This window comes from Hirundo rustica, chromosome 23 (assembly GCF_015227805.2).
Source record: "Hirundo rustica isolate bHirRus1 chromosome 23, bHirRus1.pri.v3, whole genome shotgun sequence".
NCBI classification, from domain to species: domain Eukaryota; kingdom Metazoa; phylum Chordata; class Aves; order Passeriformes; family Hirundinidae; genus Hirundo; species Hirundo rustica.
Window position 1 is genome coordinate 3696525 of NC_053472.1, and position 15777 is coordinate 3712301.

Genomic DNA, 15777 nt, shown 5'->3' on the forward strand with positions numbered 1-15777 from the left:
GCAGAAAAACACCAGACACTATTCCCTGCAGTGCATTTCTCAACCCCTTGGATTTCCTCAAGGAAGTCCTGATCTGGAAAGCTTAAAGGCCTCCAAATCAGTTCTCCAAAGAATTCGCTTTCCCAGAGTCATCCTGCAGTTACTCACTTCCCCCTGCAGCACCGAGCTGGTAACGAGTGCCTCCAGGCCCAGAACTGGGGTTTGTTCTGCAATTGGAGCTGAATTCGGGGAGTGCTGAGCAATATGTCCCCAAACCAGCAAAGATGCACATATTGAAGCACATACTGAACCCTCTCTGTCTGAAATCTATGGGCTGTGCAAAGTCAAGCCTGTGCCTACGCTTTCCTGAGCAAGACCGGAGGAGATCCTTGAGGACAACGCAGAACTGTGCTGATAGTCTGGAAAAGAGCAGAAAGGTCAAGAAGGCACCTCAGGCCCGGCTGGAGCACTGAAAAGAGTTAATTCTCCTCAGAAACAGCTATTAGAGGGGTTAATTACACGCCTACAAAGATACTTTTCTGCCATCCAGGCTGACATCAGTGGAAAACGAGGAGATTCAGAAGCTCATTATGCAGCCTCTCGAACAGCAAGCAGATGGTAACAACTTTTGATCACCAACCTACACTCCCTTCAAATTGATAATCCAAGAATGAAAACCTGCACAGATCCTGGAGCAATTCCCTGGGCCCACCACTGCTCGACAAGCAATAACAAGATGTTATATTTCTATTACATCTCCCAGCACGAGAGACAAAAGAGAAAGCAATAAGTCAAAAAAGCAATGGCACCTGCAGGGCTGTGCAGAAACCAAGGAGTGTTTCATGACAAGTGCTTTGAAAAGAATCACAAAAATAGTCTGCCTTCTGCATGTTTTGAGTTTTTTAAGCAGAAAAGTCCAGCCCTGTTTAAGATTTATTCTGCCCATTTTGACATTTCGCAGAATGCTGTCCTCCCATGCCATCCAATCACATGTTTACACATTCATGAAATAAAATTTATGCAATTATGATGCCTCACAGGATTAGCAAATCACTGCAAGCATTAGGAAGGAATTTGCCTTCTGCCCACAGCCAGCAGCGCGAGGATGGGCAGATGCATTATTAACCATGTCATTGTCCCCATGGATCACCCGATCCTGGTTACCACTGGAGACAGACCCGTGGACAAACGGCCTCATCTCTCACAGAAACTCCCCCTCGGCTGGCATGGAAGCAACCTCTCCCTTCCTGCTTGGAGTGACTGCAAAAATCCCGAGGAAAAGTTGGGAAATGTTTCTGAAATGCAACAAGACGGATCTTGATGATGAAGTCCAATAACGCTCCAGCCACGATTTGGAAAGGGTCACTAACGTGAAGGGAACCACCATGGGACATAAATCACACCCTAAACCCCTCCCTCAGTCACAAATTATTACAATTCCATTGGCTCCAAAGGAAGGCAAGCCGCATAAAACAAAGCATGACGGATAATACAAAGAAATCTGGGAAGCAGTAGAGGGGAAAGAGCGCCAGGTAAGAATTTCACACCCCTCTGAAGGCGACAGACACAGCCCCACCACAGTCACCTGCAGGTCACCCACTCCACAGCTGTGCTTCCCACGGAGGAACAGATCCAGGCTTTGTTTTCCTCCCCTCCCCACCACAAAGTCAACAGCTCCCGTAATTAACAGCGAGAACTGCAATGTCTGATGCTTCCATCAACATCCCCAAGCCTGGAACTTGGGGCAGAAGAGAGCTTGCCAGCCTTGTTAAAAAAATAAACAAAACAGCAACAGACACTGTTAAACCATCTTTGATGTGAGGAAAAGTTTTGAAAACCTGACAGCTCAAAGGATAAAAATATAAATTACAATAAATCCAAGCCTGTTTATTTTAATCCTTGTCGTTTCCAAGCTAACATCAGAATCCTCCAGCAGCTTGGGGATGTGGTGCTGCTGTCATACGTGTTTTATTTCAAGGGAGAGTGAGATAAAGCAGCAGAGCTGGTGATAAACACCCAGACCCACTTTTGGGTGGGGATGTCGGTGTGATACAACTCCCAGATTCCCTCCAGAAGAGCTCAGGCGTTTTTCCCTGCTGCCCATCTCCTGCTGTAACTCCAGCAAGGCTTTCTGGACTTTACCCCCGGCACAGCACTGTCCCCCTGAGCTTTTGGCAGGGGTTTCACAAGCCCAGCTTAAGGAGTGCCTGAGGAAGGCTCTGAGCACGCCTCCCAGCCAGCGTGGGGGCGGACAGGGATATTGTGCATCAGGAGCTGGAGACAAAGCTGGAGCTCTGCATCTTCCCACTCAGCTCCTCAGCAGCAGCCGTCACAAGTTAATGGAAGGTGCTGTGATCTTCAAAGCTGGGATCAAAGCGACTTCCCTTTGTTCAGCCCTTGATGTTTCCTCCCCTTACCTTTCTGAAAATAACAAGGCGACAATTTCTGGTTGATATCCTCCCCTGCTTTGCTCCACGCAGCAGCGCTGGCCAGCTCCGAGACGAAAACAAGGGTCAGACCCCCCCAGGGCAAGAGTCTCTAACTGCCCTTTGTCCCGAGGACCTGGCTCAACCTTGTCCCCCCTTCAAGAGATTCTCTCTTGCCTCATCCAGCTGTTTATCAGCTGAGGGCTTCTCCAAGAGAACGCTGGGGATTCCAAGTTCTGGCACTGCTGTAAAAGACACCCCGAAGATCTGACCTGAAGTTTCCATCCTACTGAGTCAAAATCACAAGCTCCATCCTAAATTTACCAGCTTCTCCTGCAGATGCATGTGATTTAATGGAGAGAGGGAACAGGAATGTATTCTCTTTTCCAAACCAGCATTTCCATGATGCACAGGACAATGCCAGCCACCAGGAATCTAAGAAAAAGCAATTTTTCAGGGCTTTCAGCAGATTCTCCCAGTCTGGGAACACACACAGCGCAATGAATCCTCACTTCCTACTGTTCTCCCTTGCCAAAAAACAATATAAAAAATAAAAATAAAAAAAAAGCGCGCCACCTGTATAGACTCTGGAGCACTGCCCGAAAAAAGCTGCACAAACCAAATCCTGCCTCTCCCCATCAGTGCAAATACACAAACACCGGGAGAGGAAGGCAGAGCGGAACCACGAGCCCTTGCAGAGGCTGGGGAGCACATGGGCAAACAAACCCAACCATATTCCGTGACGCATCCAGCTCCGACCCCCTCCTGCCTCTCTCTTTCCCTGGACCCAGATGTTACGGCAGGAATAACTGTCCCCATGGGAATGGGGGATGGGGGGACACAGCAGGGCTTGAAGGGGAAACCAGGAGGGGTGAGGGGAATGAAAGCTGTAGGGAAAAATAAAATAAGATAAAATAAATAAAATTAAAAAAAAAAGAAGGCAAACAATCGGATTTGCCCATTGTTTTGAACAATCGAAAAGGCTGCTTTAGCAATTCCGCCCCGCAGGAGAGGCAGGGCACGGGCGTGGGGAGGGACGGGGGGGGTGGGGGGAGAACAGGGAGCGAAAATAAAAATAAAATGAAACCGAACGTAATCAAATGAAAGAAAGGGATCGGCCCGCCGAAAGGAAGAGGAACGAAGCATCTCCGCACCATGATGTCACGCCGCCTGCTTTCCATCCCCCCGAACGGAGAGCAGCAGCGGCAGCAACAACCAACATGGACTCCGGCTTTAACCCGCCCGGAGAGCGCCCGTGTGCCGCGGAGCCGAGCCCTGCGTGTGCCACACGTGTGTGACAGCCAGCGGGGACGGCGACAGCGACAGCACTAACCTGGCAGCCATTCGGGAGCGTGGAGCGGCGCGCAGCAGCAGCAGCAGCAGCAGCAGCTAGGAATTCGCTGGGGATGGCTCGGCATTCATTGGGGGCTCATTCATTCATGCACTCGGCAGCGGCCAGCCCGGAGGGTACTCACCTCCTGCAGCATGGCACGGCCCTTCCCCGGGGCTCTCAGGGGCTCGCTGCGGGCAGTGCCGGACACGCTGCCCCGGCCGTGCCCATGCCCGTCCCCCCGCTGATGCTGCCCGCTGCGGCCGCACACGCTCGGCGCGCACGCCTGCGCAGCGCTTTACATAACGCGCCCACCCCTGCCCGCCCCGCTCGCCTCTCCCCCGGTGCCGAGCGGACCCCCCGATCGCTTTTCCGAGGGTTTGGGTTAAACGCTGCGGGTTAAAAAAAAATATATATATATCCGACGGCTTGGAAATGCTGTTTGTCCTCCCTGCGTGCGCGGCGCTTCGCGTAATGCGCCCACCCCTGCCCGCCCCGCTCGCACGCCAAAGAGACCCCCAGGCGCTTTTCGGGGATTTAAACAACCCTACGAGTCAAAAATCCGACAGGTTGGAAATGTCCTCTGTGTGTGTGCAGCGCATTAAATAATGCACCTACCCAGCTCGTGTCTCCCCCTAAACCCAGAGACACCCCCAAACTCTTTTAGAGGGTTTAAACAGCCCCAGGAGCTAAAATCTGACAGGTTGGAGATGTGTTTGTTTTCCGTGTGTGCAGCACGTCAAATAATGCACCTACCCCGCTTGTGTATCCCCCTAATCCCAGAGACCCCCAAATGCTTTTAGAGGGTTTAAACAGGCCTAGGAGTTAAAATCTGACAGGTTGGAGAGGTTGTGTTTGTCCTCTGTGCGTTGGCAGTGCATTAAATAACACACCTACCCGGCTTGCATCTCCCCCTAATCCCAGAGACCCCCCCAAACGCTTTTAAAGGGTTTAAACAGCCCCAGGAATTAAAATCTGACAGGTTGGAGAGGTTGTGTTTGTCCTCTGTGTGTTTGCAGCGCATTAAATAATGCACCTACCCTGCTCGTGTCTCCCCCTAATCCCAGAGACCCCCCCCAAATGCTTTTAAAGGGTTTTAACAGCCCCAGGAATTAAAATCTGACAGGTTGGAGAGGTTGCGTTTGTCCTCTGTGTGTTTGCAGCGCATTAAATAATGCACCTACCCAGCTCGTGTCTCCCCCTAATCCCAGAGACCCCCAAACATTTTTAGAGGGTTTAAACAGCCCCAGGAGCTAAAATCTGACAGGTTGGAGATGTGTTTGTTTTCTGTGTGTGCAGCACGTCAAATAATGCACCTACCCAGCTCACGTATTCCCCTAATCCCAGAGACCCCCAAACGCTTTTAGAGGGTTTAAACAGCCCCAGGAGTTAAAACCCAACAGGTTGGAGAGGTTGTGTTTGTCCTCTGTGTGTGTGCAGCACATTAAATAATGCACCACCCCTGCCTGCCCCTCTTGCATCTCCCCTAATGCCAAAGAGACCCCCAAACGCTTTTTGAGGATTTAAACAGCCCCAGGAGTTAAAACCCGGCAGGTTGGAGAGGTTGTGTTTGTCCTCCCTCCGTGCACAGCATTTTACATGATGCTCCCACCACCTCCCTCCCCGCTCGCATCTCCCCCAAGGAACCCGAAAAAGCGACCCTAAATGCTTTTCAAGGGCTTCAACAAAGCCCAGGAGTTAAAACCTGAGAGGCTGGAAACACTGTGTTTTGTTCTCCCTGCCGCACACACGCGGGAGAAAGTTTTAAAGCGTGTAAGCAGGAACAGGCAGGAAAATTAAACCCTAATTAAGTGGCCACGTGGATTATCTGAGCTGAATTAAACAACGCTCGTTCAGAGTTAAGGTGACCTCAACTCCATTTAGCTGGCTCTGTCTAAGAAGCTAATTTGTTTTTTGGTTTTGGGGTTTTGGTGGTTTTTTTGTGGGGTTTTTTGGTTGGTTGTTTTTTTTGGTTTTGGTTTTTGTTGTTGTTGTTTTCTGTGTTTATCCATGTGTAAACAGGCCTGGGATTTTTAAAGAAACATTATCAAGCAAAGTTTAAAGCTTTTTCAGCGTTAGTACATGGTGTTCCCTTTGAGGACGCTGTATCCCTCCAAACCTGTTTGGGGACATCTTTATTCCACAGTAAGGAGATGGACTTCAGTCCCTGCCAATGCAATAAGTAAGGGACAATAAGTCCCTCTTAGCACAATGAAAATTAAGCTGAAGGATGATAAGAGAGCAAAGCAATCACCCAGCTTGCACTTTACCTCCCAGTCTATGAAACCAGGCCTTGTGTGTGCAAGGAAATGGTGTCGAACTGAGCTGGAACTGTGCTAACAGCTCTGATCCGAGCACAAGTGTCCACGTGTGGAATTACACCGAATTATTGCACTCAGGATGGTGTGAATGACCCCTCAGGGCCACACTGCTCCCCACTGACAACACACGGTTCCCTGAATGCTGGAAATACTGATCACTCTGCCCTTTGCCTGCTTTTATTGCATTTCCCCCCTTCCATAACCAGGGTCGAGCATTTTCTCTTCTCTTTCCAATCAGCCCCAGCTCTGAGTGCTGATTCCCAGAGGAGTATCCTCCCAGAGGGCTGATTGTCCATCATTTCTCTATAATCCAAACCAGCGGGAGCAGGAGGTGCTCCAGCAGGCTCAGACCAGTGCGATTCAAAGGCTGCACAGGATTTCAAACTGAACACACCACCACCATACACACCTTTGTCTGGACACCACAACAGTGCCACCACCTTCATGTTACTCAGAGATTACACCTAGGTGCACACGAATTCACTGTTTATGTGCCACTGTTCATTGCATCCATCAGCCTGATGTCAATTTCGCTGTTCCAAATGCTTCCCAAAGTCTGCCAGCTGGAGAATTACAAATTAATTTCAAGGAAACGATGTTTTACGTCCAGTTTTCCCCACTCCCTGTGCCCACGGATGGTGTGATTCCCACTGAAACACCGTGTCTAGGATTGTATCCAGGTTCAATGAGTGGATAACCTGGATAAATTCAGGGAAGAGCAGCCAGCACTAAAGGCAGCGGCACTGAATCCTTTCAACACAACCCGGAGGCCAAGGATTGACAGGATTTAAATGCTCACCTGGAATCCAGGTTTGATCCCAGTGGGCATCAGCTGGAAGTGCTGAAAGCTGAAGCTGGATGAATCCTGACTAGACAAGAGAAAGCTATTTTGGGAAGCAAACAAAACTAACCGCTGTAACTAATTCAAGGCCCAATTACCCATCTGTGGCAAGCATTATTATGCAAGGGTTTGTGTTCTCCCAAACACTGCTCTGTACCTCGAACCAGAATCAATTCAAGCCTCGCACTTTGCATTCAGCAGGACTTGGAATGAGACATCTGATTGGTCCCATTTTGTTTTACAGCCTATGGATCTTCCTTCCAGTGCTTTTTCTCTTCCAGAAAGTGAGAAAATACTTAAAAACGTCATTCTTAGCCTCCCCAAATCTTGATATATTTAGTCTGGATAGCTCTTAAGGTTTGAACAGATGATGTTTTTCAGTAGTTACACTATTTTTCACGAGTTACACTGACCCAAATGCTGTGATGAATTCTATATAATGGCTACTTCAGATCTGGAACACACAAAGGCTCAAAGCAGGTCATGGAGTGGCAGGGTAGACACAAGGTTAAGTCCAACCCACCCTTCAGACTGTCAGGAGAGAAGATGAATCAAACAAAAGCCCTGTAAGAGCAGCAGTAAAAATGCAAGACTTACTTAGAGAAAAGCTTCTTAAGCTTATCTGGCACGGTGTGCAAGGGGCAAAGTTAAGGGGGGTTTGGAAAACCACACAGCACCTCGAAAGCTTTGCAAACTTCTTCAGATCTGCAAAGTTCCACCCAAAACTCTTGGAAGGACAAACAGTTTCTACACTTCTGCAGCACCATCCCTGGCACTGAAGACAGTTCGCTTCATGGTGATGAAAGATAATACTGCACTGAGAGAAGGTCTTTAGGAGCCTTTAAGGAAGCTCCTGTGGACATAAAGCTGTGGGTTCCTGTCTCGTTCAAGAGCTGCAAGGATGCATTTTATGTCAGCTGGGCTGGCTCGAGGTAAGGGCTTTATCACATGTGGGAAGGACAAAGTGAGCACGACATGGTCACACGCCTCAGCCCGGACACCGCAGCTCTGCCAAGCCCTGCAGGAGGATCCCAATCCCAGCTGGGGATCCCTGCCTCCAATTTCGGGCACCCTGGGTCAGGCTCTTCAGTGTCCGGGCAGGCAGCTGCTCCTCCTTCCCCGAGCTGCCCCTGCAGTGCCTGCGGGGCTCTGGTGCCGCCGGTAACACAAGCGCTCTCATGCATATTGCATCTCCCGGCCCCGAGGAAATGAGGCGCTGTCCGAGTAATTAAAGCCCGGGGCTGATGACAGATGCGTGGGACAGAGCTGTGCCTGGATGTCCAGGCCTGCAGAGCATCAGGTGGGGCCGGGATCAACTCTCCAGCCAGGCAGAGCAATCCTACCCTGCCTGTAAGCCACACCAGCCGTGCAGAACAAAAAGAAGCCTTTAAAAGTCTGTCTGCAAAACGTCAGGCAACAATGAGCACCTGGATTGGAAAACACCAAGGGTTTCTCGTTTCTCCCCCCCATAATTCTTTCTCCGCCTTTAATATGACCTGGTTTGAAAACTTAGAGCCACTGGGACGGATACTCCCGACATCTCTGCTTGTCAGCTGAGTTCAGACAGGACCAGGGGGTCACTCTTCCATTGTATTTCCAGCCTTGTCTTTGAGACACATCAGAAATGCGAAATAAAAAAAATTAAACACATGCCCTGAGGGAAAACTCAGTGCAACAACCTCAAGATGTGCAAGCAAGATTAGCACTAGTGGGTAGCTGGGTGGTAATTAGCATTTTGCACGTGTTTAATTTGCTTTTTCGCTCGTTCCACAGCTGCTTTTCTGCCATTCACCCTCTTTAAGAGTGAAGGGTGAGCTCCTGACTGCACAGCATGGGCCAGGGGCAGTTCTCTGGTGGGATATTGGTCCTGTTTGATAACTCCGTGGGTGCTACTCCTCAAACCCCACAGGATTCCCCCCCTGTCAAGCAACAAGAAGCACTCTCCCTTCTCCCTTGTGGAAAATGGGCTCCCAGACAGGTGCCAGACCAAGCAAAACTCATTTCTGAGCTGGCAGTGGCATTTTCACAGAGTCCATGGATTCCTACAGCAGTGGGGGCTGGAGGAGGCCGGGAATCATGTGCTCACAGGCATGGGGAGGAAGAGGGGGAGGAGGAGAACAAGGGGAGAGAGAGAACAAAGTGTCAACATCCTAACTGGGACACACAAAGAGCCAGTTCTTAGTAAGAACTTAATCCAGGATTAACAAGAGGTCAGCTACCTCCGCAAGGAGACTGCACTGAAAGGAGCTAATTAGCTCTCCTTAATTGCACAAAAGGAACCGCACAGAACTGAAGACATTCAGCAGCAGCAGGTCCCACCTCAGCCAGGAAACAAACCCCTACCTGTTGTCCCCAGCACCACACTCAGACAATCAGCGGCGGAGAGGCAGGAGAGGTGCAGGGATGGATGGGAGGGAAAAAGGTTCTGGGGAGGTTCAGCATCATCAAGAGCTGCAGGGAGAGCTGGAGCCTCCACCAGCCAGGAGAAGCATTTGTAGCATGGCCAGAATCTGTCCAGACATCTTCCTCATCAGCCAGTGCCATGGACTGCCCCAAATCCCTGCGGCAAGCACAGCTATGGGCTCACAAATAGTGATGTCCACGAGGAGGTTCAATGCAGTTCTGGCCTTCTTTAATCAACGTGATCTCTGAAAACGAGGAGGAGGAGTAGCACAAGGCAAAGGAGTTTTACCCTGTAGGCTGAGACCAAGAGAATCCCACCCCAACGTGGACAGGTTCAATGCAGTTCTGGCCTTCTTTAATCAATGTGATCTCTGAAAACGAGGAGGAGGAGTAGCACAAGGCAAAGCAGTTTTACCCTGTAGGCTGAGACCAAGAGAATCCCACCCCAACATGGACAGGCAGAGCAGGATAAATGCCAGGATAAACGGAGAGCACACAGCACCACGGACAGGGAGCAGATCCCACCTGGAAGCCGCCAGTTTGGAACGATGCAGTGAGAAAGGCTGGCCGAGCTGGAATTTCTAACCACGCATTACAAAGGCACTCACACACCTTAAGTTCCCTGTCAGCCTCTGCTCGGCGCTAAATCCATCAGTTTTGTTTTGTTTTGTTTCCTGCGGAGCCGTTGCACGTTGTGCTCTCCTGCACTGTGCAGATTTTACCCCGGAAGCCGTCGCTCTGCGCTGACAGATAACGGATCCAGCAGCCAGCGCGCTTGAAAATGAAGATTAACAGGCACATCAATAACGCCAACAGATGTCCCTGAGATGGAGCGCTAATAAAAAGAACTCCTGCCTTCATTTGGGTTATAGCACCGTGCTGAGGGCTGGGAAGATGAGGCAGACACCGGCCTGAGTGCATCGCAGCAGGGTCAGCTCCCAGTTTCAGGGAGGATGAAAAGCAAAATGGGGTGGCCAGGGAAGGCTGCCCCACACACAGAGAAAAATAACAGAAACGCGAGCTCACACTAATTACAGGTCCCTGTGAAATCATCACAGCAGTGCCTCCATTATTTATCCTTCTTTTCTTCCCTCGGGACAGAGTTAAGTGTTGTGCCACGGTGACGCTGCAGGGGCACCAGAAGGGACAAGCAGCGCCACAATTTCACCTCAAACCCAACGCAAACAGACGAGTTCTTGGGATGCCACTGTGAATACGAGACAGCCACTCCCTCTCTGCCCCCGGGAACTGAGCAGCGACCCTGGGCTGTGCCGCTCCTGGGCAGGCTCAGCACAAAGCGAGAGTGCCCTGACAGCTGGCTGCAGCTTCAATAGCTGCCATTGGCGAGAACAGAACGGGCACCAACGGAGCTGTGCCAGGGGCTGGGCTGCGGCAGCCTCCTGGTACAGACAGGCCCCATCCACCACCCAGCACCCCTCTGCCCCCATTCCCTGCTGTACCGAGCTGGAATAGCTCACAGCTCAGTCATAAAGAGAGGGAAAACTGTGCTGATTGTCCTAGAACGGCCCATGGTCCAATCCCCTTCTCCAGCAGTGCTGGTGCAGCGTGTGCCTGTGCATTGTGTTGTTATGGCTATTCCAGCTCCTCCGTTCCTCCCAGCTGCTCCAATCTGTTTATCCAGGCAGGTACCAGCCTCCTGCAGCCTCCTACAAAGCACTGCCCCAGGCTCCACCTTCAGGCTTGCTGCCCTGTGCCGCCTCTGATTTCCAACCCCAACCCAGCTGGATTCATCCCCGCTCCCACTGACTTCCTTAACTCTGCTTGGCCCTTTCCTCCAGACTCCTGAAATCTGCTGGGCTCACCCCCAACGTCACCAAACCCGCTATCAGAGCTGCTCGGTGCAGCCCCCGCTCCCACGGCGACAGAATATTTCTCCACCTTAAGTCTTCCCTAGATTTTCCAAAACCCCGCACCCCTCCCACCCCCACTGAGACCCCCGCATCCGACTGCAGCTCCATCCCAGCCCCGCATCCTCTTCCCCGAGGAGCTGCCTGACCTCCCAGCGCACACACGCACGAAGCAAAGAGTCCCACGCCCGCCTGGGAGATAAAAAACCAGGAGTTAAAGGATCCCACGGCCACCTGTCGGCGCATCGCCCTTCCCGGGATGTTCTTCCCCGCTCCTCTGCCAGCTCCCCGCGGCCCGCAGCGATTCTGCCGGGGGGAGCACCATGGAACCGCCCGGGGACCTCGCTGCTGCTGCTCCGAGGCATTGCACGGCCGCCGAAGGAGTCCGCAAAAAGATTCCCCGCTCTGATAAGGGCTTGGCATGGCTGGAACAAAGCCGCCTTTGCAAGGCGCTGCCCGGCTCTGGCATCCGAGCTGGCCGCTGCCCACCGGGGAGAAAAGCTCCCAGTGTGGCTTTAAGGATGTCCCACATCACCCGGTTAACCCCGGCTGCTCCTCGCTGCTGCCGCCGCCGAGGAGAAATCCCGGGATTTCTGCTCTTCTCCTGCTCTTACCCATCTGCTGTGCCGCCCTGGTGCAGCTGCTCAGCCAGAGCTTTATTAAATATTCGGGGGTGCTGCTCAGCTTCAGCATCCCAGCAGAGCTTTATTAAATATTCGGGGGTGTTAAACAGCCCCAGCATCCCAGCAAAGCTTTATTAAATATTCGGGGGTGCTGCACAGCCCTGGCATCCCAATAATTGGGGATACTGCACAGCCCTGGCATCCCAGCAGAGCTTTATTAAATACTTGGGGATGTTGAACAGCCCTGGCATCCCAGCAGAGCTTTATTAAATATTCGGGGGTGCTGCACAGCCCTGGCATCCCAGCAGAGCTTTATTAAATATCCCCGTCCTCCCCGCGGTGCAAACCACCAGGGAGCACTTCTGTGACGACAAAGGAGCACAGCAGTCAGCGTGGACATAAACATCCCTCGAATTACCTCGAAATTCCACTTCCTCAGCTCCCACAAAGCTCTGGCTTCTCCCCCTTGAGGGGCTGCACACCCTCCTAAACCTTATCAGGCAACAGAAACCATCGATTTCCCTGCTAGAACAGCAGGCAGCAACAGGAAATATTTAGAATAAATAGAAATATTTGCCTTCAACACTCGGGAATTTCCAAATTCAGGCTCTGGGAAAGGGCCATCTCCTGCACGGAGGTTCTACAATGCAGAAGGTAACAATGTGACTCATCTTGAAAGTGTATATAAATACACTTAAAAAACCTGCCTGGGGAAAAATAAACAGAGGCTGTGCCTGATTCCCCTCTGGGAAAAGCAGGAACGCAACCCTGCTGCCGTCCTTGGGTTTGTACCTGCTCCAGGCAGGTGCAACAGAGGAAACAGAGCCACGAGCAGCAATTCAACGAATTCAGAAAGCGAGAAAGCAGCACAGATGGACAGGGGAAGAGCAGAAAGCAAATGAAAAATGTTCCTGCACCATGATATAGGAGCAGGGAGGGCTGATGTGACTCGGAGCTGATCGATCACACCTCATGGAATGATGAAATATTTGCTCTGTACGATCAGTTAATCCCGACCAGGAACACGTTCAGAGGGGTGGCAAACAATGAGAAAGGTTTTCTTACAGAGCAACGAGTTCAAAGGAAAGCAACAAAAACATCACGGCACTCACAAGGCTCGTTTGTGAAAACAAACTTGAAGGGTAAACACAGTGGAGTGGTCAACAAATATTTGAAGAATGTAAATATTGGAGAGAAAGAGAAGCTGCAATAAAAGGTTTGGGTTTGTTTTTTGGTTTGAGTTTGTTGTTTTGGGTTTTTTTTTTTTTTTTTTTTTTTTTTTAACAATGAGCAATGGGATTATATGAACTTGTGGGAAAGAAACAAGGCTGAAGTCAAATCTTCACGGCCAGGAGCAGGAGAGAAGTGGAATAAACTCATTCACTTGTCATGTTCATAAACAGCAAAAGGTGACTGTTAATAAAGACAAAACAGAACCACAGAATATCCTGAGCTGGAAGGAACCCACAAGGATTATTGAAATCCAACTACAGGACACCCCATTGTCGGGAGCATGGATCAATACCTCAATAATATCACACTCCTTTCACTCTCGACTTCTGCCTTCCACTATTTCCATTTTTTAAAGGGGCAGCAATGCAGCTGAAGGTTTGCAGTGATTGGTGTTAGGGCTGGCTGAGCGTTATAACTTCAAGGATTGTTTGGACTTGCTGCATTTTTGTCCCCAAAACTCCCGAGGCACACAGAGACATCCACGTGGTTCGGAGTTCCAGGTGGGAAATCTCGCAAAGTGACATCCAGATCATCCCAGTTCCTAATCTGAGTGGTGATCCTCGAAAGAACAGATGTCCTCGGGATAATTATGGCATCTCCAGATACGAGCAAGGCACAGGTTGTTTGGGGACAATTATAGGGATTCACTTTGTGGTTTGGGGCAAGTCCCCTGCGAGAAGTGCAGGGATAGGGATGGATGTTGGCATTTCTCGCCCTGGCTCTTACTTCACTAGAGTTTGCTCTCTTTGGAGAATTGTTTAAACTCTAACAATTTTTTTTTTTGCCCTCCTAAGCCAAGCTTCCAGCAGGGAATTAATAAACAGCTATTAATAAACACATTAAAAGGAAAAATCACCTTTAATCTCCAAGTGCCTCCTCTGCAAACCAGAACTAATTCCACTTCCTTTCCTCTACCCTTTGCCCATCTTGACTCTTTAGGATGGAATCTCTTCCCCCAAACTGGAGGTGGGGCACTGAAAATCTCCCAGCACAGCAAATCTCTGTTTTCAAGAGCCTCTTTTGCTGTAAAACAACACGATTTTAGAAGCAGTTCTATTTCCCAGATCAGTTGTGCTCTCAGCTGCCTTTAAAACAGAAAAGAACCCACGGGGAACTTATTTTTCCTGCTGGGAAAAAATAATACAGCAGGTATTTGAGGCAATGATGCAGCTTCAGTGAATATTGTTCAGGTTCTGTGAGCCCTGGCCTCCAGACACATCCTTCTTTCATGGCCTAGAGCTAAGCAGGGGTTTGCTTCCCAAACCTCATTCCCAAAATGTGCGTCAGGTTGTGCACAGCATTTCTCTAACCGCTTACAGCTTGGGGAAAAAAAAAAAAGCCAAATTCCAGCTCTGAGGGCTGCACAGAGCCCTCAATCCCCTCACCAGCAAAGGGCACCGCTTTCACATCTCCAGAGCTGTTTTATTTCTGGTCCTGTGGGGTCAGAAATACACCAAAATTACAGCTCTGCCTCTCCAGCAGCTCTCCAAAACTCCTCTGCCTGCAGTGCAAACCTTTTAATTCCCAGCCTCTCGCGTGCCCTCGCTGCGCCAGGGCTGAGACCTTGCGAATGATCTCTGCAATCCTTCTCCTGTCCTTTAAACACAGCCTGATTTGCTCGGTATTTCATTAAGGGAACGACTCTAATTAGCGAGGGAGCTGTTCCTGAGCTAAACAAGTTGTGTGTTCCCCCTCCAGCTAACTTGTGCTAATTTTACCTGCATATCTGGACATTTCTGCTGTTACCAAATCTTTGCTGCTCCTGAAAATACACCTCCTTTTCCCCCAAAAATCTTTTTCATTCCACTCATTTTTCTCCTCCCATTTTTTCTCCTTCCAATCCCGAGGCCCGAAATTAGCTGTGGTCCAAACCACATTCTACCGAACCTGCCATTCCGAGTGGTTTGAAATTTATTCAAAATATATACTCCAAATATATGAACCTCCACAAAAAAAAATAAAAGCCACAAATTCCTCTTTCTCTGCTCCTCTGCCACATGCACGGAGTGACTGTGACATTGTCAGAGTGGCAGCATTTTGCATCTTTTTTTAGTTGGGGAGAAAAAAAAAAATAAAAATTAAAAAAATAGCAGAGCATCTGCCCTCAGATCACTTGGCTGCGACCACAGAGAGCGTTCTGTCCTGGGAAAAAAAAATGGTTACAGGGGAATAAACCACTGGAAAATTTAAAATATAATCGACTGCACAGGCCTAAATCTGGCCGAAAGGGAAACTTTAGGAAAGGAGAAGCTCAGAGAACATTCCAGCGTCTTGTATTCAGCACGTGGCTCTGCAAGGGCACCCTGGGAGGGAAAATGAATTCTGTGCAGCATTTTGGGCTTGGTGTCTCCATTTCCTGAGCTTGGATATTCTATCCTTGGAAATATTATCGCTGCCGTATTGCAACTTATATAATATACTTTAAACAGGCTCAAAATCCTGAAAGTAGTAGTTACCAGTAATAATAAGTGGCAATTAAAATAATAACGGCATTAAATGCATTTTCTAATCAGGCCTGGGCTCAGAGGTGTTCGGGGAAGGTTCAAACAAAAACACAGCAGCTGCTCAGTCAAGGAAAGGAATACCATGGAGTGGTTAAAATAGAGAGAAATCTGGAATTCCAGCTGGAAAAAGCAGCAGTCTTTCCCAGGACACGGTGATTCTGTCAGTGAGTGCCACAAGGGTTTTGCTGGCAATTTTTGCCTCTTTCAGGCCTTGCCCCTTGCCCGCTTGCTGAGCAGAAATGAGGCGGA

General features: G+C 49.8%; 1 protein-coding gene across 8 annotated transcripts in view; it reads right to left on the reverse strand.

The window, feature by feature from the left end:
• The window catches only part of GRAMD1B (GRAM domain containing 1B), a 129868-nt gene that overhangs the window by 37864 nt on the left and 76227 nt on the right, over positions 1 to 15777 (reverse strand). The window contains exon 1 of one of the 8 annotated variants that reach the window (XM_058423389.1): positions 11403 to 11515. The exons of 6 other annotated variants lie outside the window; for them this stretch is intronic. Coding sequence is in view for 1 of the 2 variants with exons in the window: in XM_058423392.1 (XP_058279375.1) it covers positions 3739 to 3749 (11 nt within the window). In the remaining variant the exon portion in view is untranslated. Of the gene's footprint in view, positions 1 to 3738; positions 3915 to 11402; positions 11516 to 15777 lie in introns of those variants that run through there. One more of the 8 variants, XM_058423392.1, reaches the window with a different exon arrangement.